Source organism: Barbus barbus (assembly GCF_936440315.1).
Source record: "Barbus barbus genome assembly, chromosome: 44".
NCBI classification, from domain to species: domain Eukaryota; kingdom Metazoa; phylum Chordata; class Actinopteri; order Cypriniformes; family Cyprinidae; genus Barbus; species Barbus barbus.
The window spans coordinates 17422461-17444102 of record NC_136722.1 but is presented as its reverse complement, the minus strand read 5'-3'; the positions used below and the strand labels follow the sequence as shown (position 1 = coordinate 17444102).

At 37.9% G+C, this 21642-nt stretch overlaps 3 protein-coding genes across 3 annotated transcripts in view; 2 read left to right on the top strand and 1 right to left on the bottom strand.

The window, feature by feature from the left end:
- The window catches only part of LOC306863660 (uncharacterized protein), a gene marked incomplete at its 3' end in the record, with an annotated part of 25409 nt that extends 19245 nt beyond the window's left edge, over positions 1-6164 (top strand). Inside the window, exons 18-23 of the mRNA XM_079407169.1 lie at positions 2151-2193; positions 2300-2334; positions 2411-2538; positions 2646-2760; positions 3129-5769; positions 6117-6164. Of these exons, the coding sequence (XP_079263295.1) occupies positions 2151-2193; positions 2300-2334; positions 2411-2538; positions 2646-2760; positions 3129-5769; positions 6117-6164 (3010 nt within the window). The remainder of the gene's footprint in view (positions 1-2150; positions 2194-2299; positions 2335-2410; positions 2539-2645; positions 2761-3128; positions 5770-6116) is intronic.
- On the top strand, positions 5860-12843 carry LOC306863060 (adhesion G-protein coupled receptor G2-like). Its single transcript, XM_079406221.1, has 14 exons — positions 5860-7468; positions 7689-7908; positions 7996-8152; positions 8248-8409; positions 8709-8831; positions 8922-8967; positions 9073-9179; positions 10006-10130; positions 10296-10567; positions 10650-10749; positions 11064-11347; positions 11457-11558; positions 11661-11789; positions 11873-12843. The coding sequence occupies exons 1-14, from the start codon at positions 6388-6390 to the stop codon at positions 11974-11976; spliced, it is 3012 nt and encodes a 1003-aa protein (XP_079262347.1). The 5' UTR covers positions 5860-6387; the 3' UTR covers positions 11977-12843.
- On the bottom strand, positions 12510-21642 carry LOC306863659 (gamma-aminobutyric acid receptor subunit rho-3-like; the record flags this gene model as incomplete). Its single annotated transcript, XM_079407168.1, has 9 exons — positions 12510-13286; positions 14074-14267; positions 15043-15195; positions 15313-15450; positions 16536-16618; positions 16696-16919; positions 17637-17704; positions 19206-19318; positions 21404-21642. 9 exons carry the CDS (start codon positions 21640-21642, stop codon positions 12987-12989), a joined length of 1512 nt encoding a protein of 503 aa, XP_079263294.1. The 3' UTR covers positions 12510-12986.

Genomic DNA, 21642 nt, shown 5'->3' with positions numbered 1-21642 from the left:
ATGACTTTAAATGTAAATATCGGCATCGGCCTGACATGCAAAATTATGCCGATATGTCTTGCCGATAAGGGGAAGGGGTTAACTCGCATGTGCTCAGGGTGTGCTAGCGATTAGATCACGTCAGCAATGTGGCTCATTCTTGAAGCAAAGTTTTGTCTGAATGATGAATAGATTGACTGTTTTGGATCGCTGCATTTAATGTGTGAAGACATGTACAGAATGACGCGTTCGGTGTGGGATAGAGTAAACAGTTATAGCACAAGCAGGGGCAGCAGGGACAGCCTCCCCCAGGTCCTAATGCCCGTTCGGTAAGTAGTTTTAATAGTAGGGGCGCAGTTGGCCTACTTCTAATTAAATTAAAAGTAAAATAGCCTACACAAATAACATTTAGACTGTGTTTCTGATTAAATAAAGCAGTAATTGATGTAATAAAATAAGTATGTTTTGATTTAATGGTCAGAAGCTATAGCTTACATGAAAAAAAAAAATCACAAACATGACACTTGTAAATTAAATAATTTTATATATACTGATTTATTCATTAATGTGTAACGTTTTATTTTTTAAACAAATCATGAGCTCTAAAAGATTTTCAGAATTTTTACAACTCTTTTGTTTTAGACCATCTACAAATGTTAAATCTTAAAATAAAATATTAGGGTTAACGCTGCATTTTTTCCCCCAGAAAGATGCAGTGTTAACCCTAATATTTTATTTTTATTTATTTTATTTTATTTATATTTATTTTCAAAGCTTCAATGTACTGTTAAAAACCTTTATTATTTTTTATTTAATTCTAATAAATAAGTTCTTGTTAAAAACTAACCAAAATTTATAATATTTTGCTTATAATTTCTGCACAGGAGAGACTTGGTGTTGTTTCCAAACAAAAGGAAATATATCGGTATCGGCATCGATATCGGCCAAAATGAGTTGAAAAATATTGGCATATCGAATATCGGCAGAATTCCAATATCGTGCATCCCTAGCTATTTTGCATATTGTCCATTTAGTATATTATTTTTTTATTATCTGTGTCCTGTTCTGTCGCAGTCATTCTGTTGCACTGTGGAGCTACTGTCACTAAACCAAATTCCTCGTATGTGCAAACATACCTGGCAATAAAGCTAAAGCTAATTCTGATTCTGATAGCATCACGCAGTTACTGCAGATTTGTCAGTCATCAGAAGATGGGTACACTGTAGTCAAGGGATGGACATGGTCAGCAACAATACTCAGGTAGGCTGTGGTGTTTAAACGATGCTCAATTGGTACTAAGGAGCCCAAAGTGTGCCAAGAAAATATCCTCCACAGCATTACACCACCACCACCAGCCTGAACCGTTGAGACAAGGCAGGATGGATCCATGCTTTCATGCTCTTTACACCAAATTCTGACCCTACCATCTGAATGTCGCAGCAGAAATCGAGACTCATCAGACCAGGCAACGTTTTTCCAATCTTCTGTTGTCCAGTTTTGGTGAGCCTGTGCGAATTGTAGCCTCCGTTTCCTGTTCTTAGCTGACAGGAGGTCTTCTGCTGCTGTAGCCCATCTGCTTCAGGGTTCGACGTGTTGTGCGTTCAGAGATGGTATTCTGCATACCTTGGTTGTAACGAGTGGTTATTTGAGTTACTGTTGCCTTTCTATCATCTCTAACCAGTTAACCTCTAACTGCCCATTCTCCTCTGACCTCTGACATCAACAAGCCATTTTTGTCCACACAACTGCCGCTCACTGGATATTTTCTCTTTTTCGAACCATTCTCTGTAAACCCTAGAAATGGTTGTGCGTGAAAATCCCAGTAGATCAGCAGTTTTTGAAATACTCAGACCAGCCCGTCTGGCACCAACAACCATTCTGCATTTAAAGTCACTTAAATCCCCTTTCTTCCCCATTCTGATGCTCGGTTTGAACTTCAGCAAGTCATCTTCACCACATCTAGATGCCTAAATGCATTGAGTTGCTGCCATGTGATTGGCTGATTAGCCATTTGTGTTACCAAGCAATTGAACAGGTGTACCTAATAAAGTGGCCAGTGAGTGTATATATATATATATATATATATATATATATATATATGAAAAATTATTATTATTACTATTATTATTCTGTACGATTTCTTTATGGTCGATCATGTTTCATCTTCATAGGTCTCTGTGTAATTCTTTTACTGAAGTATCCCAGTTGTATCAGGTAAACATCCATTTGTTTTCCATCTTCAGTCAAATAATCTTATTACAAGTGGGTCAAATCTTGTTTTCTGTATCTGCTCTAAAAGGTTGTGATTTATGCTTTGCAGGGAATGCATTTGGAATGTTTTGGTGAAGGAACGAGGCAAGTTGTACTATCATGTGTGTTATGTGTGTCTGTGTGCATTTACAGACAGCTTAACCTTACTGTCAATCCTCAGGCTCTACACATGTATGTTAACTGTGCAGCTGTCAAAACAGCTGGATGTGTGTACTGTTAGTACTGCTATTGCCATTCTTTGGAAGGACAGTACCAACATTAGTTTTGATGGACCCCTCAGTCGAATTGGTGAGTGTTGAACTGTATGTACTGGTATTCTCCAATTATAGCTAAGCTTATCCAAGTGGTGTAAACAAAATGCCATTTTTTTTCCCCCCTATCTCTCAACTATACAGCCATATGTCGATTGCCCACTGATTCGGAAACCATTCCTTTAAACTCAACATTCACTTGGATGTCTGTAAATTTCAATTCCAGCCACATTGATGACATCAATGACGATCTGAAATGGTAAATCTTGTATTCAGCTCATATTTTACACTGTGCATACTTTACATTTGTGTCAAATTTCAATTATTCAAATTTCAGTTAATACATTTCCATGTCTCTGGCTATATTTACACTGAAAATCAACATTTCTGGATATCAGATTCAAACCGAATTGTATTTTTTATTAAACATTCAAACCACATTCCATCCTGAATTATTAACGATTAAACATTAGTCCTAAACAACAATTTTGAAAAGCAAATCAGAACTGTTGGTAGTGTGAACATAATATATAATGGTTATGATTGTTTGTTTGACAAGAATGTTCTTTCAGGACTAACAAAAGCCTTTGCCAAATAAACATTCCAGTCTTGCTCTTTGTTTTCCAGTGCACAGGGTCAGACATTTGCTGTTATTTTAAACGAGAGCTGTGAAGTCTCACCTTCTGAGTACTACACAACTCAAGTTGTCCCTCCTATAACAAGTTCTGAGAGCAGTGCTACATTCCCAAACATCACTTCTCCATCAGTAACTACAGATTGGTCACTGACAAACCAAACCCACACTGTAGTCACACCATCAGTCACAAACACTTCTAGTACACCACTCAATACAACAAGTCTAATATTCAATACATCCATCAGCAGTACAGGCAATCAAACAAACACTGTGTCAAATTATACAGCAAGTCTGCCACTCAATTCAACACATGATATAGTACAACCGGTCAATATAGCAAGTACACCACACTATATAACACCCTCAATAGTCAGTACAACACATAAAACATCCAGTGTAACACCTCAACTGAGCAATACAGCAGTTACAACACACTACACAATAACCTCACCTGTCAGTACAACAGGTACATCAAACATTATACCAGCATCATCGGTCAGTACAACAACTGCGACACACAATATAACAACCCCAGCAGTCAGCACAACGGGTACAACACACAATATAACAACCTCACCTCTCAGTACAACAGGTACGTCAAACAATATACCAGCATCATTGGTCAGTACAACAAATATGACACACAATAAAACAACCCCACCAGTCAGCGCAACAGGTACAACACAAAATATAATATCCTCATCTGTCAGTACAACAGGTACATCAAACAATGTACCAGCATCATCGGTCAGTACAACAAATATAACACACAATATAACAACCTCACCTGTCAGTACAACACATACGACACATGATATAATAACCCCAGCAGTCGGCGCAACAGATAAAACATACAATGTAACAACCCCACCAGTCAGTTCAACAAATGTGGCACATGATATAATAACAACAACAGTCACCCCAACAGTCAGTGCAACAAGTACACCATACAATATAACAACCTCTCAAGTCAAAACAACACTCAATATAACAACCTCAGTGGTCAGTACAACAAACACAACACTCGATGAAACAACCCCACTGGTCAATACAATAGATACAACACACAATACAATGACTTCAATGGTCACTACAACACATACAACACTCGATGTAACAGCCCAGTCGGTCAGTATAGCAGATACAACAGAAAAAATAACAACCTCAGTGGTCAGTACAACACTCAATGTAACAACTCAACCAGTTGATACAACAGACAAAATAACAACCTCAATGGTCAGTACAAAACATACAACACTTGATGTAACAACTCAACCGGTTGATACAGCAGATACAACAGACAAAATAACAACCTCGATGATCAGGGCAACACATACAACACTCAATGTAACAACTCAACCAGTTGATACAACAGACAAAGTAACAACCTCAATGGTCAGTACAAAACATACAACACTTGATGTAACAACTCAACCGGTTGATAAAGCAGATACAACACACAACACAACAACCTCGGTGATCAGGACAACACAGACAACATTCAATGTAACAACTCAACCAATCGATACAACAGACAAAATAACAACCTCAATGGTCAGTACAAAACATACAACACTTGATGGAACAACTCAACCAGTTGATACAGCAGATACAACATACAACATAACAACCTCGGTGATCAGTACAAAACATACAACACTTGATGTAACAACTCAACCAGTCAATGCAGCAAGTTCACCACACAATATAACAACCTCACCTGTCAGCAAAACAGCTACATCAAACAATATAGAAAACTCCCCAGACAAAACAACAGGTACAGAATCAACACTCAATATAACAAATTCTCCCACCCATACAGGTACACCACACAATTTAGCAACCCCACCAATCAGTACAACAGGTACATCAAACAATACAACAACCTCACCAGTCAGCACAACAGACACAACACACAATATACCAACCTCACCAGTCAGCACAACAGGTACCTCAAACAATATACCAACATCACCAGTCAGTACAACAAATACGACACACAATATAATAATCCCACCAGTCGGCACAACAGGTACAACTCACAATACAACAACCTCACCAGTCAACACAACAGATACAACACACAATATTACAACCTCGCCAGTCAGCACGACAGGTACCTCAAACAATATACCAACATCACCAGTCAGTACATCAAATACGACACACAATATAATAATCCCACCAGTCAGTGCAACAGGAACAACACACAATATAACAACCTCACCAGTCAGCACAACAGATATAACACACAATACAACAACCTCACCAGTCAGCACAACAGATACAACACACAATATTACAACCTCACCAGTCAGCACAACAGGTACCTCAAACAATATACCAACATCACCAGTCAGTACAACAAATATGACACACAATAAATCAACCCCACCAGTCGGCGCAACAGGTACGCCATACAATACAACAACCTCACCAGTCAGTACAACAGAAACGACACTCAATTCAACAACCTCACTGATCCATACAACAGACACAACACACAGTATAACACCCTCACTGGTCCATACAATAGATCGAACACACAATATAACAACCCCAGCCAAAATAACAGAAACCACATTCAATATAATAAATTCACCAACCAGTACAAGAGATACAACACTCAATGTAACAGCCTCACTGGTCCATACAACAAGTACACCACACAATATAACAACCTCAACAGTCAAAATAACAGAAACGACTATCAATATAACAACCTCACCAGTCAACACAACAACTACACAACACAGTATACAACAAATACCGATCAGCGCAACAAATACAACACCTAAAATAACAACTGCACCAGTTAGCACAACAGGCACACCCAATATAACAACCACATTGGTCAGTACAACATTTATAGCACTCAATATAACAACCCCACCGGTCAATACAACGGTTACATTACAAAATGTAACATATTCACCAGTCAATACAACAGTCACACTACTCAACCTAACTGTCACAAGATTCAGTTCAACAACCCCTGTAGTCAGTACAACAGCCACATCAAATGACACAACTGCTGCAACAGTCACGACACTTGATACAATTACAACAACTCTCAACACATTAATCACGCCACTTAATACAACAGGTAAGCCACTCATTACAACAGCCATTCCACCTTCTGGGGTGGTAACAACATCACCACCCAATACAACAGCACAGATAAGTGAAACTCTTACTACAACAGTTAGACCATTAAATGCAACAGTCACACCTCCCTTTACTAATGCCATGCCACTCATTTCAACTGCACTACATCATACAACAGTCACGCCATTCAATACAACAGTGACAGATCTAAACTCAACTTTCACATCTGAAACTATGAAAAATGCGACACAGTCTAACACAAGTAGTTCACAAATCTCTGGTGCAGAGTTCACCACCACTACAACCTTTCTGCCAAATACAACACTGTTTAACTTGACAGCACCATTACACCTAAATGCAACAACACCCCCATTAAACACTACACTACACACCACCACATTCACAACACATTTAAACACTACTGGGCAAGACAACACAACAATATTTAACACTACATTATTCACTCACAATGTAACAACTCTCATAGAAAATAGGACAGATTTAGCAGTACCTAATGTGACAGAGGTTAACTTCACAACTTTTAATACAACTGATGTCACTTATTCCAACACAACAGACTCCCTGTTCAATACAGCTCAATCAAATACAACAGCCTTTACAATCAACATAACCTTGTTTAACACAACAGATGCGCCACTGAATGAAATCATTTTCAATAGGACTGATGTCAATCGTAGCATCAACACAACAGAGACCTCCAATAACACACTGGAATTTAGTACAACTGTAAGCCCTACAGTTAATACAACACAGTTTGACATCACAGATACAACACAGATGCATACAACAACCTTTCCAACAACAGAAAACATTACCAGTGGGCCAACCAACTCCACTTTAGAGCCTATCACAACAGTTAGTCTCCTTAACACAACACAGTCAAATGGCACAATAGAAAATGCCATTACTGAAACTATAATCATTAACACAACTACAACAGTCAATCCAATTAACATTCCAAACAACATACCAACAAATACTACCGTTATTAGCATTGTCACAAATAGCAGTACAACTCCCACGACTGCTCCATCAGTGATACATCCAAGCTCTCCTCAGAACAGCTCCACTTCCATAACAGAAGCTCCAATTATTGCTCCAACTCCAACGACTAGCAAAAGCAACACAACAACAGTCACCATGAGGCCTGCCGTTCCAGCTGTGCCAACAACATCAGCCACTACCATGGCAACTACTACAGGTTTGACTATTTCTTGACTCAACATTCCAAAACTGACTCTAGTTTCTTGACTCAAAATTCCAAATATAAATGCTTTTCTAGGTACATGCATCCACAACAGTAAAAAGTACTAAAACTTACGTCACACTAAAAATGGATAGTTCACTCAAGTTGTTCCAACCCTTTTCCTTCAGTGGAACACAGACAATGATACTTTGATTTATTTTTGTTCATTTTTCAGAAGCAACAACTAAAACCCCAGATGCAGTGGCTAGCGATCTTCTGAACCAAACACAGAATTTGGCATCTTTAAACTCAACTGAGGTCAATCAGCTGGTCAACCAGTTAGAAAATCTTATCTCCGCACCCAATATTAGTCTGGATCTTGGCCGAACAGTGCTGTCCGTCATCAACAACTTTCTAAACAGCTCTACGGATACTCTGGCTGGCTCCTCTAACCGGTAAGACACATGTGCAACACAAGCATTCAATGTCTGAAACTGTCAAACTTGAAATATTGAATGCAAATCATGTATTGTGCTTTGCAGATTAATCAAAGCTGTGGATAATTTGGGTATGAAACTTGTAATTCGAGACCAGACTGAAAACATCGTGTTTGATTCACTCGCTTTGACTGTGACCAAAGTTAATGGGACCAACTTTGGGAAAACATCATTAACAATTGCAGATCCCTTAAACCCACAGGTAATAACAACTGAAGTCCAAAGCAATTCATTAACATTTTGGATCTTTTTGGAAGTCGCGCTCAAAATTTGGAGTTTATATTTCTGGTTATACAGGTCACAAAAGGACTTCAAAGACAAGTCAGGGAAGTGGAAAGTTCCCCCCCTCTGGCCAAAATAACACTACCTGCGTCTCTGACAGAGAACCTCTCCCCAGAAGAAAAGAAGATAGCCTCTAGAGTCCAGTTCACCTTCTTTCAGAAAAGCACATTTTTTCAGGTAAAACTGGGTTGACTGGAGTTTCATATAGAACATTGTATCATATAGAACACATCGGCACATAACATTGCTTGTACATTTTCAGAAAATCAATTGCCCTCCGATTACATAAAAAAGTTTACAGAAAAATAAAAATTCTGTCATTAATTATTCACTTTTATTTCATGCTGTCTTTTCCAATTACCATGTATTTAAGCTTCAAATAAGATGCAAAAGCACCATAACAGACACCCCACCCTGACCAGATAACATTTGCATAAATAAAGCTTTTGATTCTTTGATTTTGCATCTATCTACAGGATAAAACCTTGAGTCCAGAGAAGCTGAACAGCCATATTCTGGGCTCTAGTGTGGCTAACCTGTCAATCAAAAACCTGAGGGAGAATGTTACATTTACTCTGAGGAATAAACAGCCCGTTGTGGTGTGTGTGCTTACATATTTGCTGTACATCATATATCAATGCCAGCTGAAACCTGTCTGATCTATCTCTTCCTTCACTCCTTTCCCACAGGGGAACTATGTAGCTTCCTGTGTTTTCTGGGACTTTAACCAAAATGGTGAGATTACACACCTCCAGGAATTCCCGAAAAACTGTGAAATATGTGATCTGTCTGATTTCTTAATTAATGTCTTTTAATTCCTATGTGTTTTGGATTTTCTAGGAGGTTTAGGAGGCTGGAATGGCAGCGGCTGCTCTGTCAAAAACAGCAGCACCGAGAACGAAACCGTCTGCAGCTGCAATCACCTGACCAGCTTTGCTGTACTTCTGGTACGTATGTCAGTGTGTGGGTTTTTTTCACAGAAATGCCCACATCTTTCATCTATTTAACATTTCACATCATGTCTAATTAGCATTTACATGTCAGAAAGACTCTTGATATCTAAATGCTAAAATACAAACAGAAATACACAGAGCCCAGGGAGTGATGACTGCCTCAACAATGGATTTTTATTTGGCCTGCCAATATTTAAAAACATTACATTTACATACACATTTTTTTTTATCTTTACTCCCTCTTTAAACATTTTTATAACTGTCAGAAGTACACATACACATACATATACTGTATATGTTATATTTCAAAAGTTTGAGGTCAATAAGAAAAGTAGTCTCTTATGTTCGCCCAGGCTGCCTTTATTTGATCAAAACAAAAATAAAACCTGTGATATAGTGAAATGTTATTACTACTTTAACTCTTTTTTTATTTTAATATATTTTGTATATATGTACATTTATTGTTCTCAATGTTGAAAACAATGTTGGAAATTTGATTTTTTTTTCAGGATTGTTTGAATAGAAAGGTTAAAAAAGAACAGCGCTTATTTGAAATAGAAATCTTTTGCATTACTACAGTCAATGTACTAATGTACTAACGTAATGTACTAACCCTAAAATATCAATTTACTTGAATAAATGAATAAATAAATAAACGGTAATGACTTTTACAAAAAAATGATTTGAATCAATTGTGAACCATGTACTTTAAACTGGCCATCCTTATTTTTGAGCCCTGAATTAGCTATGCATTACACATTTCTGGGATTGTTCTATAATGTTTTCATTAATCATTTTGCAACTTGTTTTGTCTTCAAAGGACATTAGCCGACAAGGCATAACTAACCTTTACCAGGCCAGAATCCTTACCTTCATCACTTATATCGGATGTGGACTGTCCGCCATCTTCCTCTCGGTTACTCTGGTCACCTACATCGCGTTTGAGTGAGTAATATCCTCCCTCTCCATGTTTATAAGCCCTAAAATTAGATTAATCACGATTGACCCCTCAAAAACCTCTAATAAAATGTGACAAAATTGTTCTTAACTGTAACCTGAAATTAATTCCCAAAGAACATTTATTTACCCATTTCTTCTGTTTTGTTTCAGCAAACTCCGCCGTGACATCCCTTCAAAGATCTTGATCCATTTGTGTTTCGGATTGCTCTTGCTGAACCTGGTATTCTTGTTGGACTCGTGGCTGGCGCTGTACAAAGATGCTGTAGGCCTGTGCATTTCCACAGCCTTCTTCCTGCATTACTTCCTGTTGGTCTCCTTCACCTGGATGGGACTGGAGGCTCTGCATATGTACCTGGCCATCGTCAAAGTCTTCAACAACTTCATGTCCCGATACATGCTAAAATTTTCCCTGGCAGGCTGGGGTGAGTTCAGCTGCTAAATTAGCTGTGTGGTTTGTGGCTGTAGATGATTGCTGATTTAATTTCGTAATGTGTGTTATTGCAGGAATCCCTTTGGTTGTCGTCATTATTGTGATTGCGGTAAACAAAGATAACTATGGCCTCATAAGCTATGGGAAATTTTCTAATGGAACTACAGATGAATTGTAAGTATTCACCTCATCATTTAAAGGGGTCATGAACTGCCTTTTTTGATCTTCTTCTGCGGAGGCGGTATTTAGATGCACTATTACATCATAAAGTGGCACATTCCACAGCCTGTCGTTTTGGCAGACTGCATTCAATATAAGCTGTTTTTAGACTGAGAAATTAGAAAGTTTTGGATACTGAAAATTACAGGATGTTTTTATAGCACAGTGACCTCTTATATGTCAAAATTTTGGTTTCTCATGACCCCTCATAAAGGCATCAGTCATCATTATGTCATCGCTCCTAATGTTTCTATATTTCTCTCTTCTAGTTGTTGGCTAAAAAATGACATAGCGTTCTATGTGGCTGTTGTGGCGTACTTCGCCATCATATTTGTGTTGAACCTGGCCATGTTTGTGGTGGTGATGGTCCATCTGAGACGAATCAAGCGCCGAAACCCTCACAATAATCAGTACCGCAGCGGCTTGCATGACCTTCGTAGCATCGCGGGACTTACTTTTCTGCTCGGGCTTACATGGGGCTTCGCCTTCTTCGCCTGGGGACCGGTCAATTTGGCCTTTATGTACATGTTTGCCATCTTAAATTCCCTACAGGGTGAGAAACAATGTTATATATTATCTTTTCTGCAAAAAGTAAAAACATAAATTACCTTGATCGCTTGATTTAAAAATGGGTCTTTTTTCTTGTTCTCATTCTCCCTCAGGCTTTTTTATTTTTATTTTCCACTGCGCTCTGAAGGAAAATGTCCGTAAACAGTGGAGAATGTACTTCTGTTGTGGCAGTTTACGATTGGCTGAAAATTCAGGTACAGCCACATAATTAACCAAACTGAAAAATAGCTGCATGTTACCTTTAATAGATATTTTATAGGCTTCTCCTCTCAATCTCTCAAATGATTTATCCACAGAGTGGAGTCGGACAGCCACACAGAGCAACCACACTAAAAAGACTTCGATCATGACGGCATATTCAGGGACTCACAGTGTACCACGAAGCTCAGTGAGCAGCGATGACTCAGTGCCGTCCCAAGGCATCGGTCAGTTCTGGAGAAAAAAAAAAAATGTACAAATGCATTTTATGCAAGTCAAGAATGTTTTTAAATCTAATTTCACATTACAGGCTCACCGGTGGATGACAGTGTGATCATGTCAGGGGAAGCAAATGACGACGTGATCTTCAATGAGATGAACAGTGAAATCCGTTCACGACTCAGATCTGAATAGTTTTTAGAAGGGGATTATAAAAGCAGACAGGAAAATAGGTGAAGAAACAGACCATTAAATATTCTGTTTCTATCAGGCCTGAAAAAAGATGAGAATCTAATGACTCAGCTCAAAATGTCTTTTCTCATCGGTTTGTCTGAATGAATGTTACATGCAGTAAAGCTTTCAGCATTTAGCTTAATAGCCAGACATTTTGTGATTTGCTATTAAACCGGGATGCTCACACCTGAGTAATGGTTAGCAAGAGCATGTACCTATGGCAGTCAATGTGTAAAAACATCTCTATGTACTAAGGAGTGAGATATATTATGCTTGTGGGGTTTTAAACTCCTATATATTTTCAGCAAACAGTATTAAACCTCTTCTGCAAAAAAATAAAAAATAAATAAAGCTTAGATGATGCAAGTGCATCAAATGGTACTTAATAAATGTTATATAATTGATGAAGGACTACATTTAAAATGAAAAAATCAGTCTTAAAAATCATATATATCTGTCAGACGTGTCGTAGAAAGACTGAGATATGTTGTTTTCCATGTAGTTTATTTGTTTTTCTCCACATTTTATAGTCACTCTCAGTTTTGTAGTTCTCACATAAAGAGCAAATATGGAATTAATACGCTAATGTATCTAAAATTTTGTTACATGTAATCAAATTTGCTTTCTGTGTACTGTGTAAAACAGCATTTGTCTGAAATTATTTTTGAGTAGTATAAGGGTTCTGTTTAGCCAAAAAAAATAATAATATGATTTATCATGTTTTGATATATTTTTTTAACAATTATGTAGTTTTATGATAATTTCACATTTGCACATTTTAGGCAGAGTTAGGAATCCGAGATTCTAACATAATAAATTATTTATTATACTTTTTGTCTGTGATACAGTTTCTGTGTGTGTGAGAGTTTGGATTCTATCACTGTGGCATGTGATCACATTCAAGCAATCAAGTTTATGAGAGTCTTATAAACTCAGAGCAGGCCAGTTTTCTGGATGACATTCTCTCTCGCTTAGGAGTAGATGCTCCAGTAGATTATATTGAAGAGAAAGTATGCCAAAGGAAAGAATATTCTGGAATAGGAGTCGATCTTGTAACTGTTGTTCATGATATGGTTGACGCTTTGGCGGATAGAACGCCGCCGACGGAGGCGCGTGCCCAGGACGGAAGGGAGGTCGGGCGTTGTGGAGTTCCTGGAGGACATGCATGGGTCTGTGTTTAGATCAGACAATGGAAATGTGCTGAGCTCTATGTCCTGGTCATGGAAACAACCATCGAACGCCATGGCTTGAGATGCGTCATATCCTGAGAGCTGTAGGAGACAAAAACAATTCACTTTTTCTGGATGTTATGTGGTAAGATTATTTAAAGTACAATATACTGGACATTAAAGAAACAGTGCACAAAAAAGTAAAATTCTCTTGCTCTAAAATAAAAAAATAATGCCTAAATAATCATCACTGGAATTTTGTTCCATTTACAGACAGCTTTCATATAGGTTTAAGAATTATATAGTACATGAATAATATGGATTTTGTTTTTGGTCTATTTAGAACAGGGGTGCCCAAACTCGTTCCTGGAGAGTTTACACCTACCGGGAAGTTTCTAGTATGCCTAGTAAGAACTTGATTAGCTGGTTCAGGTGTGTCTAATTGGGGTTGGATCTAAGCCAGGGGTGGCTAACGTTGATCCTGGAGGGCAATTCTCCTGCAGAGTTTAGCTCCAACCCTGAAAAAAAAAAAACCTAATTGCATCCTGAAGACCTTGATTAGCTGGTTCGGGTGTGTTTGATTAGGGTTGGAGCTAAACTCTGCAGGGACACCGGCCCTCCAGGATCAACGTTCCCCACCCCTGATCTAAGCTCTGCAGGACACCGCCCCTCCAGGAACAAGTTTGGGCACCCCTGATTTAGAACTTTTTAAAGCATTTATGATCAATTACTATATTTGTTCAACAGGGGGGCAGCATTTCAATATTTTGCAGTTTTTTTTCCAGGAATGTAGAGAGAATGCATCATTACACTGTAAAAATAGTGAAAATTTTTATCAAGTTTAGAGTGAAAGAATTAATAATCCTAGGCTGTTTAAGAGAAATTTGACCTTCAGTTGTTCGAGTTTCTTCATTTCCTCCTTAGTAGTGAAGTAGTTGACGACTGCGTACTCGATGACGGACAGAAACACAAACAGGAAGCTGGTCCACAAATAGATGTCCACCGCTTTCACATATGATACCTGAGGCATGGACGCTGACACTCCCGTAATTATGGTGGACATAGTCAACACTGTAGTGATACCTGGATTGAACACACACGCAGAGAGATCTGATTGTACTATACTCTAATGCAGTCACATTTATCATTGTTCAGCTAACTGAAATCCAGTTCGAAGGTTGAACTCTAGTCATTTCAATAAGAATCCACACAACTGGGAATTTCTTTGATAGGGCAAAAGATTTCCTCACAGATTTTGCAATGGGTTCTTTTGGCCATGTTAACCAACAGAAAGCTGCTTGAAATTGACTACTGAGTTAGCTATGCTTTTAAATATCATTACACAATTGGCACTATACAACAGATATTTTTAGCCCAAGAAACTTTGCTAATGTGACAGCACTTTTAGACTGCTTTACAAAGTTACAAAACGTAGTGCGGTCTAGATCAACATCCTTGTTGATTCTTCCCAACCAATCAGATGTCAGGACTAGGCTAGGGTTACATCACCAGTGAGTGTAAAAAAATCAATAAATAAAAAGTGTGAAACATACGGTTGCACTCACACATAGTTTGGTTATAAATGAGGGTGACAAATGCATTTTCTGCTGATGTTGATCCAGAACCATGTTTTACTTGGCTAAATCACATTTGTACAGGCTTGTTATAGTCTTATCGTCTTGGGAAAAACAATACGACTTTAAGAAACTTAGAGACAACTAAGCAACCTAAACCTTCACCACACTGGGCTGCAGTCCAACAACATTAAAATAAAGCTTCCAAAAGGGGGGTTTCACAGATACAATAGAAGAACCATTTTTGAGCAGTTTTTGCATGTGTAAGGATAGGCATTACGCACCAAGCGAGACACGGGCCGGTACTGCCCGCCTGTCGATCCAAAAAGACACCCAGGACAGCACAACCATCAGCATTGTAGGAAAATATGTTTGCAGCATGAAGAAGAATATGTGTCTTCTGAGGATGAAGTTGATGTAGAGCCTGTTGTACCAGCCTGACAGAAACACGTGTAAAGTCTGGAATTAATTACCTACTAGTACCAAACAGGACAAAGAGATAAAAATTTGTCACATTATGAATACACAGAAGGAGAGAGAAAAGCGTGCTGTACCCGTGCTGCTGTACAGTGCCAGACCATGTGAGGGGTGAAACTCTTCAATGAAGAACTGAGAGAGAGCAATCTCATCTGTCCTCAAAGAGTCATTGCCATTTTTCCAGTACAACATGAGGTCGTTCTCAGCATATGCATCTGAATGGGATACAGGAGCAAAGCCAAAAGATAAAGAAAACAGGCAAAAGAAAGCACGTCCTGTTCAAGTCATGTTTATATACTTGGATAATTTGAAGTGTGCTGTTATGGCACCATTTTATTAATGTTCTGGATTCAGCATTTGTGGTGTAATTTCAAATCCATCTGATTCAAAATGGGCAGCAGTAAGCAAGGCACATACAATAAAATTAAATGGGCCCATGTACTCCATGGGTTAAAAGTAGCCTGGATAAATATAGCTATTTTTAGATGTAATTTTAAAACACGAGCATTTGCTCTAGTAAGTAACAGTGTTGTTGTCATGAACTAAAACTATTGAAACAAAATTTTATAAAATAAAAATGGCAAAAGCACCTAAAATTTAAAAACTGAAAACCAAAAATTCAATAAAAGCTAATTCCATATATTTATAAATATAATAACACTAAAATAACACTTCCAAAATAACAAGTTACATCCACTTTTAATGATTTAATTGATTTCCAGTTTGCATTTTTCTTGATAATATCCTGTTTCACTCAGTTTTATGTGACATTATGTGAAGAACTAGGTTGCAAATAGCAACCCACGATGACTTTACTGCTATTATGTGTATCATCTTGTAAATTTGTAAAGTTATAAATCATCATTTTTGGAGTGGAACTACCTTTTTCTAGGCAAATAAACATCTAATTATTTGATCAAATATAATTAAAAGTGAAAGGTTGCTTGGTTTACAGGCTTCACATGACAGAATTAAAAAAAAAAAAAAACTTTTCACGGAAAAGGTCAGGAAGCAGTTGTTTCATGCTAACATACTGTATGTAACATACTGCTATATTTTCGCAACAGTGCATATTCGAACATTTATTTCATTACTTCATATACTTCCATTGCAAGCACCTTTGCATTACTATTACTTTACTGTCTAAATGGTGTCAAAAAGCTGCAAGTTACTTTGATAAAATGATCCACAATTGCCACATTTTCCCAACCTGTAAAATATCAGCTAAAAAAGAAACAATGTAGGTGGGACTCAATAAAAATTACACAAGAACTGAAGATGTTTCTAGGTGGAAACGCACAGCTCTCCAATTCCAGGGAACAGTTTTGAGTGTCCAGTGGGAATCTACTGAAGTCCATTGAGCACAGAGAAGTAACTGTAATCCTGCAATAAAGACAATATTCCATTATTAAAACATTACATATGAAGGAAATAAATCATCAGTGGTTGCAGGCATCTACCGGACGCTGTAAAGGATGTTGCCATCTGGGTAAACCCTCAGCATTATGTTCTCCATGGTGGTATCATGGATGAAGGAACGCTTAGAATGGACGAAAAAGACATCAGGCTTCCAGATCTTCTTTACTAGCCGGCCATCGAATGTGCGGCTTAGATTGCTACTGGAGGGAAAAGCCAAGCGCTCATCCTTCCAATAATGCCTCAGGTACAGGGTCATTGTGAAGTCCTGCAAGAGACCTTTAGATTTTACTGACCTTATAGATAAACATGACAACTTATTAAGGGCAACAGTGAAGGGCAGTTACTGGCATTTTGGTGCAAAAAAAATGGTTTTGACATATACCAGGAAGACCTTTTATATTGCTGAGATTTACTTTGTAGGAAGCCAAAGGCCTGCTTTTAGAAGACAAACATTTTTTTTAAATTGTGCTGAGAACTGGTTTATATTCAGATTATTGAAATAACCTCATAATGTGAATAGTGAAGTGACATACGGCCAAGTATGGTGACCCATACTCGGAATTCATGCTCTGCAATTATCCCATCCAAAGTGCACACACACAGCAGTGAACACACACACACACCGTGAACACACACCCGGAGCAGAGGGCAGCCATTTTTGCTGCGGTGCCCGGGGAGCAGTTGTGGGTTCGGTGCCTTGCTCAAGGGCACCTCAGTCGTGGTATTGAGGGTGGAGAGAATGTTGGTTATTCACTCCCCCCACCGACAATCCCTGCCGGACCTGAGACTCGAACCCACGACCTTCGGGTTACAAGTTACTCTCGGGTTACTCTTCGGGTTACTCTCTATCCATTAGGCCACAACTGCCCCTAATGTCTTAATTCCAATTATTTATTCAATATTTACTAAGAATCATTCATGGAACTGTTAAAGAACCAGAACCATCATGTTATTTATATAAGAAGAGAATGTGGACTTTTACCATGTTTACTTCAGAGATGCTGTCTATACTCTCCACCTGCACATCAATGCCCACAGGGATGGCAGATCCTACAGAACAGAAGACACAATACATATGCATGCAGGACAACAGCAATGCCTTTGATATCAACTTGTTGCTCCTACAGACAGAGCAAATGGAGCTCAAAATGTTACTCTAATCCTGTTTGTCCCATCCTTAATTAACAGCGGTCCACTGAATGGACAGCATTCATAGCCTGGTTCCACTTCTCAATCTTCTTCAATCATGTAAAAGAAAGCCTAATTACCAATAACTACTGCCTTATCTAAAACTTATCCATCCCTTCCTCCTCCTGCTTCTTCTTTTACAGTTAAAGCACTGGCAAGTCAGAGCCCTGCTGGTTGAAAGGAAGTGATACAATGATTTATGCTTACATCTATCCCACCACTCACAGTGAACCATGTATGGTGTAATTTGCCATTGATTTGTAATTTATGTGCATGATATATGCATTCATAAATGCAGTTTAGAGTTCAATCAGTTGTTAAATACTATTTTGGTTGGGTGAGATCTGACTGAGGATTTAACTTCGGAGGCCCTTTTGAAAAAGAGGTTTGCTTAATTGTATTAAACTTCAAATCTTATATTAAAAAAAAAATAAAAATCGAAGATTAGTTGCAGACAATATGAAGTGCCACTCGAGCGTTGTTCCAGAGGATGACGTAGGATGTAGGTATAGTGTAAATTCCAGTGAGAATATGCTAGTCTCACGAGAACCAAGTTTTGTTTACAGCAAAAGAAAACCAGTCTCTTCTTTTGCTCTCTCCTCTGCACTTCCTCGTTCATCACTTCTCACTGGAGCTTATGCTACACCTACATCTTTCGCCCAGAACGTTACTCTCTCGTGAGCCCACGTACGACAGTTAGCGGAAGCTAGAAATTACGGTTTTTAAAGTTTTAAATATGGATTTTTTCTCATGCAAACGCATTGCTTTACTTCAGCAGGAATATATTAACCCAGCGGAGCCATGTTGAGCACTTTTTATGATGGATGGATGCACTTTTTTGGGCTTCAAAATCTCAACCCCCATTCACTGCCTTTATAAAGCTTGGAAGGCTTGGAACTCTGATTGTATTTGTCCAAAAGAAGAAAGTCAAATACACCTAGGATGGCTTGAGGGTGAGTAAATCATGGGGTTATTTTCATTTTTGGCTATTTTAGTATTGAAATATGTGTGAAAATGGTCTATGAGTGGCATCTTGCAGTTTTTAATCTGTTTTACTGGAATGTAATCCAGATTATTGTCCGCCAAATCACATCTGTGTCCTCAACACCCATTGTCTAATTTGTGTTTCACACAATCTGGGGCATGTTTGAATTTAGGACCACACTCGCCCTGTCAAAGTCACCTCTGGCCGCTTTTCCCCCGAGCAGAGAGATGGCAACATCCACCTCACTCTGCCCTCTGACACAGTGAAACGGTACAGTCCATTTCTAATCAGGTTTATTATTAAAAAAACACTCTAATTGTGATTTTCAGGATTGAGATGAAAATTGAGAATTGGTGCAAATAAACAGTGAGCCCTGACCTCCGAATCCAGGCCTCATAGCAAAGTCGTGGTCTTCGATTCTTAGCAGCTGCTCAGTTTTGATCAGGAGAGACTTAGTGCTGTCCTTTCTCTTTAATTTGTAGTCAATCCGTCTGAAAAATAAGAAAACAAAAGGGTCAGGAGAAAAACACACACAGGCCGTTATTGCAGTTCTGTGATTTTTCAACAGGAGGGAATAGTGGGAATGTTGTCTGGGGCCGGACCCTTGCATCACATAGAACTAAAATGTGTTTTAATCATTTTCCGACCTGTTTCCATGTCAGAACATTACCCTAAACATCTGCCTCAGTGCTCCAGCATCTGTAATATGAAAATAATTACTCAGCCATTAGAGGAATGATTTATAAAAACAGCTTGTCATACAACAGCGGTTGTGTGTGCCAGATTGTGAAAATGAGTTACGGTTTGGAGCGGCTCCAGAAGCATCCTGAGCAAGCTGTTCTCCGAGTCCTGAGAGATAAGACATGAAATATGCCAAAAACATGGCAGTAACTAGTGAAGGTCAGTCATAGACATACAATGTTTCACCAAACATAACTTTTCCGTCTGCGTGCTTTAATTGATACCCCAAATATACTGTCAATCATGCTGTGCTCATTACACGGCAAAGTTAATTGCACACTGAAGTGCAATTACTAAATTAAACCTCAAACTGAATACAGAACCACACAACCACTAATGACCGTGTGATGGACTCATTACGCAATCATGCAACAGAGAACTAATGACACAATGCATGCTGCTGTACACTGCTATGGTTATCTGAAAAATTAAAGTAAAAATTACTCAAATCATTAAATCATTAAATATATAAATATAGTTAAATATATGCATTTTTTTACCTCAGTAATTTCTTTACAAAAAACTGAGTTCACCATGACAAAGCTTTTATAATTATTCAATGCAATGACACATTATGCATTAACAAAAAATACCTGGAAAACCTGGCTGACACTGTAAAAAGGCTTTTTAGGAAACTGCAGGCGTGACTTTAATGCCAAACAGTAGTTTGGCTGCTCTCCATCCTCCACTATGAAAGCAAAAATCAGATGATGGCACCAGGATGGTTTTAATTACAGAATGAAAGAATATTCTCACTCCTGAGGTTGTGTGTGACTCATTACTCTGTGGTAATACACAACCACCAACAATGGATTTAAGCCACACTTCATTCCTCATGTAGGCAGATATTACAAAGATAATTCAATAATCACATTTGCATTACTTGAAACAAAATAAACTATAATCCCAACCATATAAATAATATACAATATAATATAATAATAAACTATATAAATAATATACAAAAATAAATGTAAAATGTAAGCATATTTTATTTCAGCTAGTTGCTAGTAGCAATATTTCTCATAATCATTTAGATGAATTACTACTAAAATGACTAAATCTAAATTAACTATAAATTAATAAATACAAATTAAATAAAACTACGGACATATAAAAAAAAAAACTAATAAAAATTACCAAAACTTTAACTAAAATTAAAGTGAAAACTGAAAAAAAGAAAGAAAACAATCGAAATATTGACAATGTTACTAAAATAATACAGATTCTCACAATCATAGGCAATTTATCTACCTTGTAATATCCAATATACCACACCTGAGTGGTTAATCAAAAATTACCCAATGAAACACTATTTTCCAGTCAAGCCTCATGTTAAGCAACACAGAAACCCTTCAAAACTGGATCTGGTGTCCTCCAGTCTAATTAAACCCCCTATTTACTCTTTCCTAATTACTGCCCATCTGTTCACACACTGAATCATGCTGGCAAATGACGGACTAATAACATATTTATGCAAAACTGATCAAATATTTAAACCCTATTACATGTCTAAAAGTCCAAACAAATAATTGTAGGCATATTACAACTAACAATTTCCTGAAGATTAAACAGTCAAATTTAATTTATCAAACAACCTAACAATGTAGGCTACACTACCGTTAAAAAAGTTTGGGTTTGGTATGTTTTATATAAATATATATATATATATATATAAATAGAAAGTTCATAAGAACAACATTTATTAGGAATAGAAATCCATTCGTAACATCATAAATGCCTTTGCTGTTTCCAATCATTTTATTAATTAATTAAAAAAATCTTACTGACCCCAAAAGGTTTGAACAGTAATTCAAAAGTAATTCATTACTCACCCTCTGAATCTGTTTTTGCCATGCTCAGCCAAGTAAACATCCTTGTTTTTCTTCCGGTTAGGGTAGGGGTTGTTGAGCAAGGTGACGGGCCAGAGACAAGCAAGGCACAGCAGCCTGAGGGTCAGGAGGACCAGCTTCATGACCAGATATGATGATGGAATACCTGTTTCTCTTTGTCTGAAGCTGGAGTCCAGAAATTCCACAGAGCCAAAACGGGATGGTTCCTGGGTCCTGGCCAT

What these genes read in the sequence shown, in the direction of transcription:
- LOC306863060 (XM_079406221.1), top strand. Translation starts at nt 6,388, where the DNA reads ATGCCACTCATTTCAACTGCACTACATCATACAACAGTCACGCCATTC. An exon ending in TACCATGGCAACTACTACAG is followed by an intron (nt 7,469 to 7,688) that starts GTTTGACTATTT and finishes TTCATTTTTCAG; the next exon opens with AAGCAACAACTAAAACCCCA. An exon ending in CATCTTAAATTCCCTACAGG is followed by an intron (nt 11,348 to 11,456) that starts GTGAGAAACAAT and finishes ATTCTCCCTCAG; the next exon opens with GCTTTTTTATTTTTATTTTC.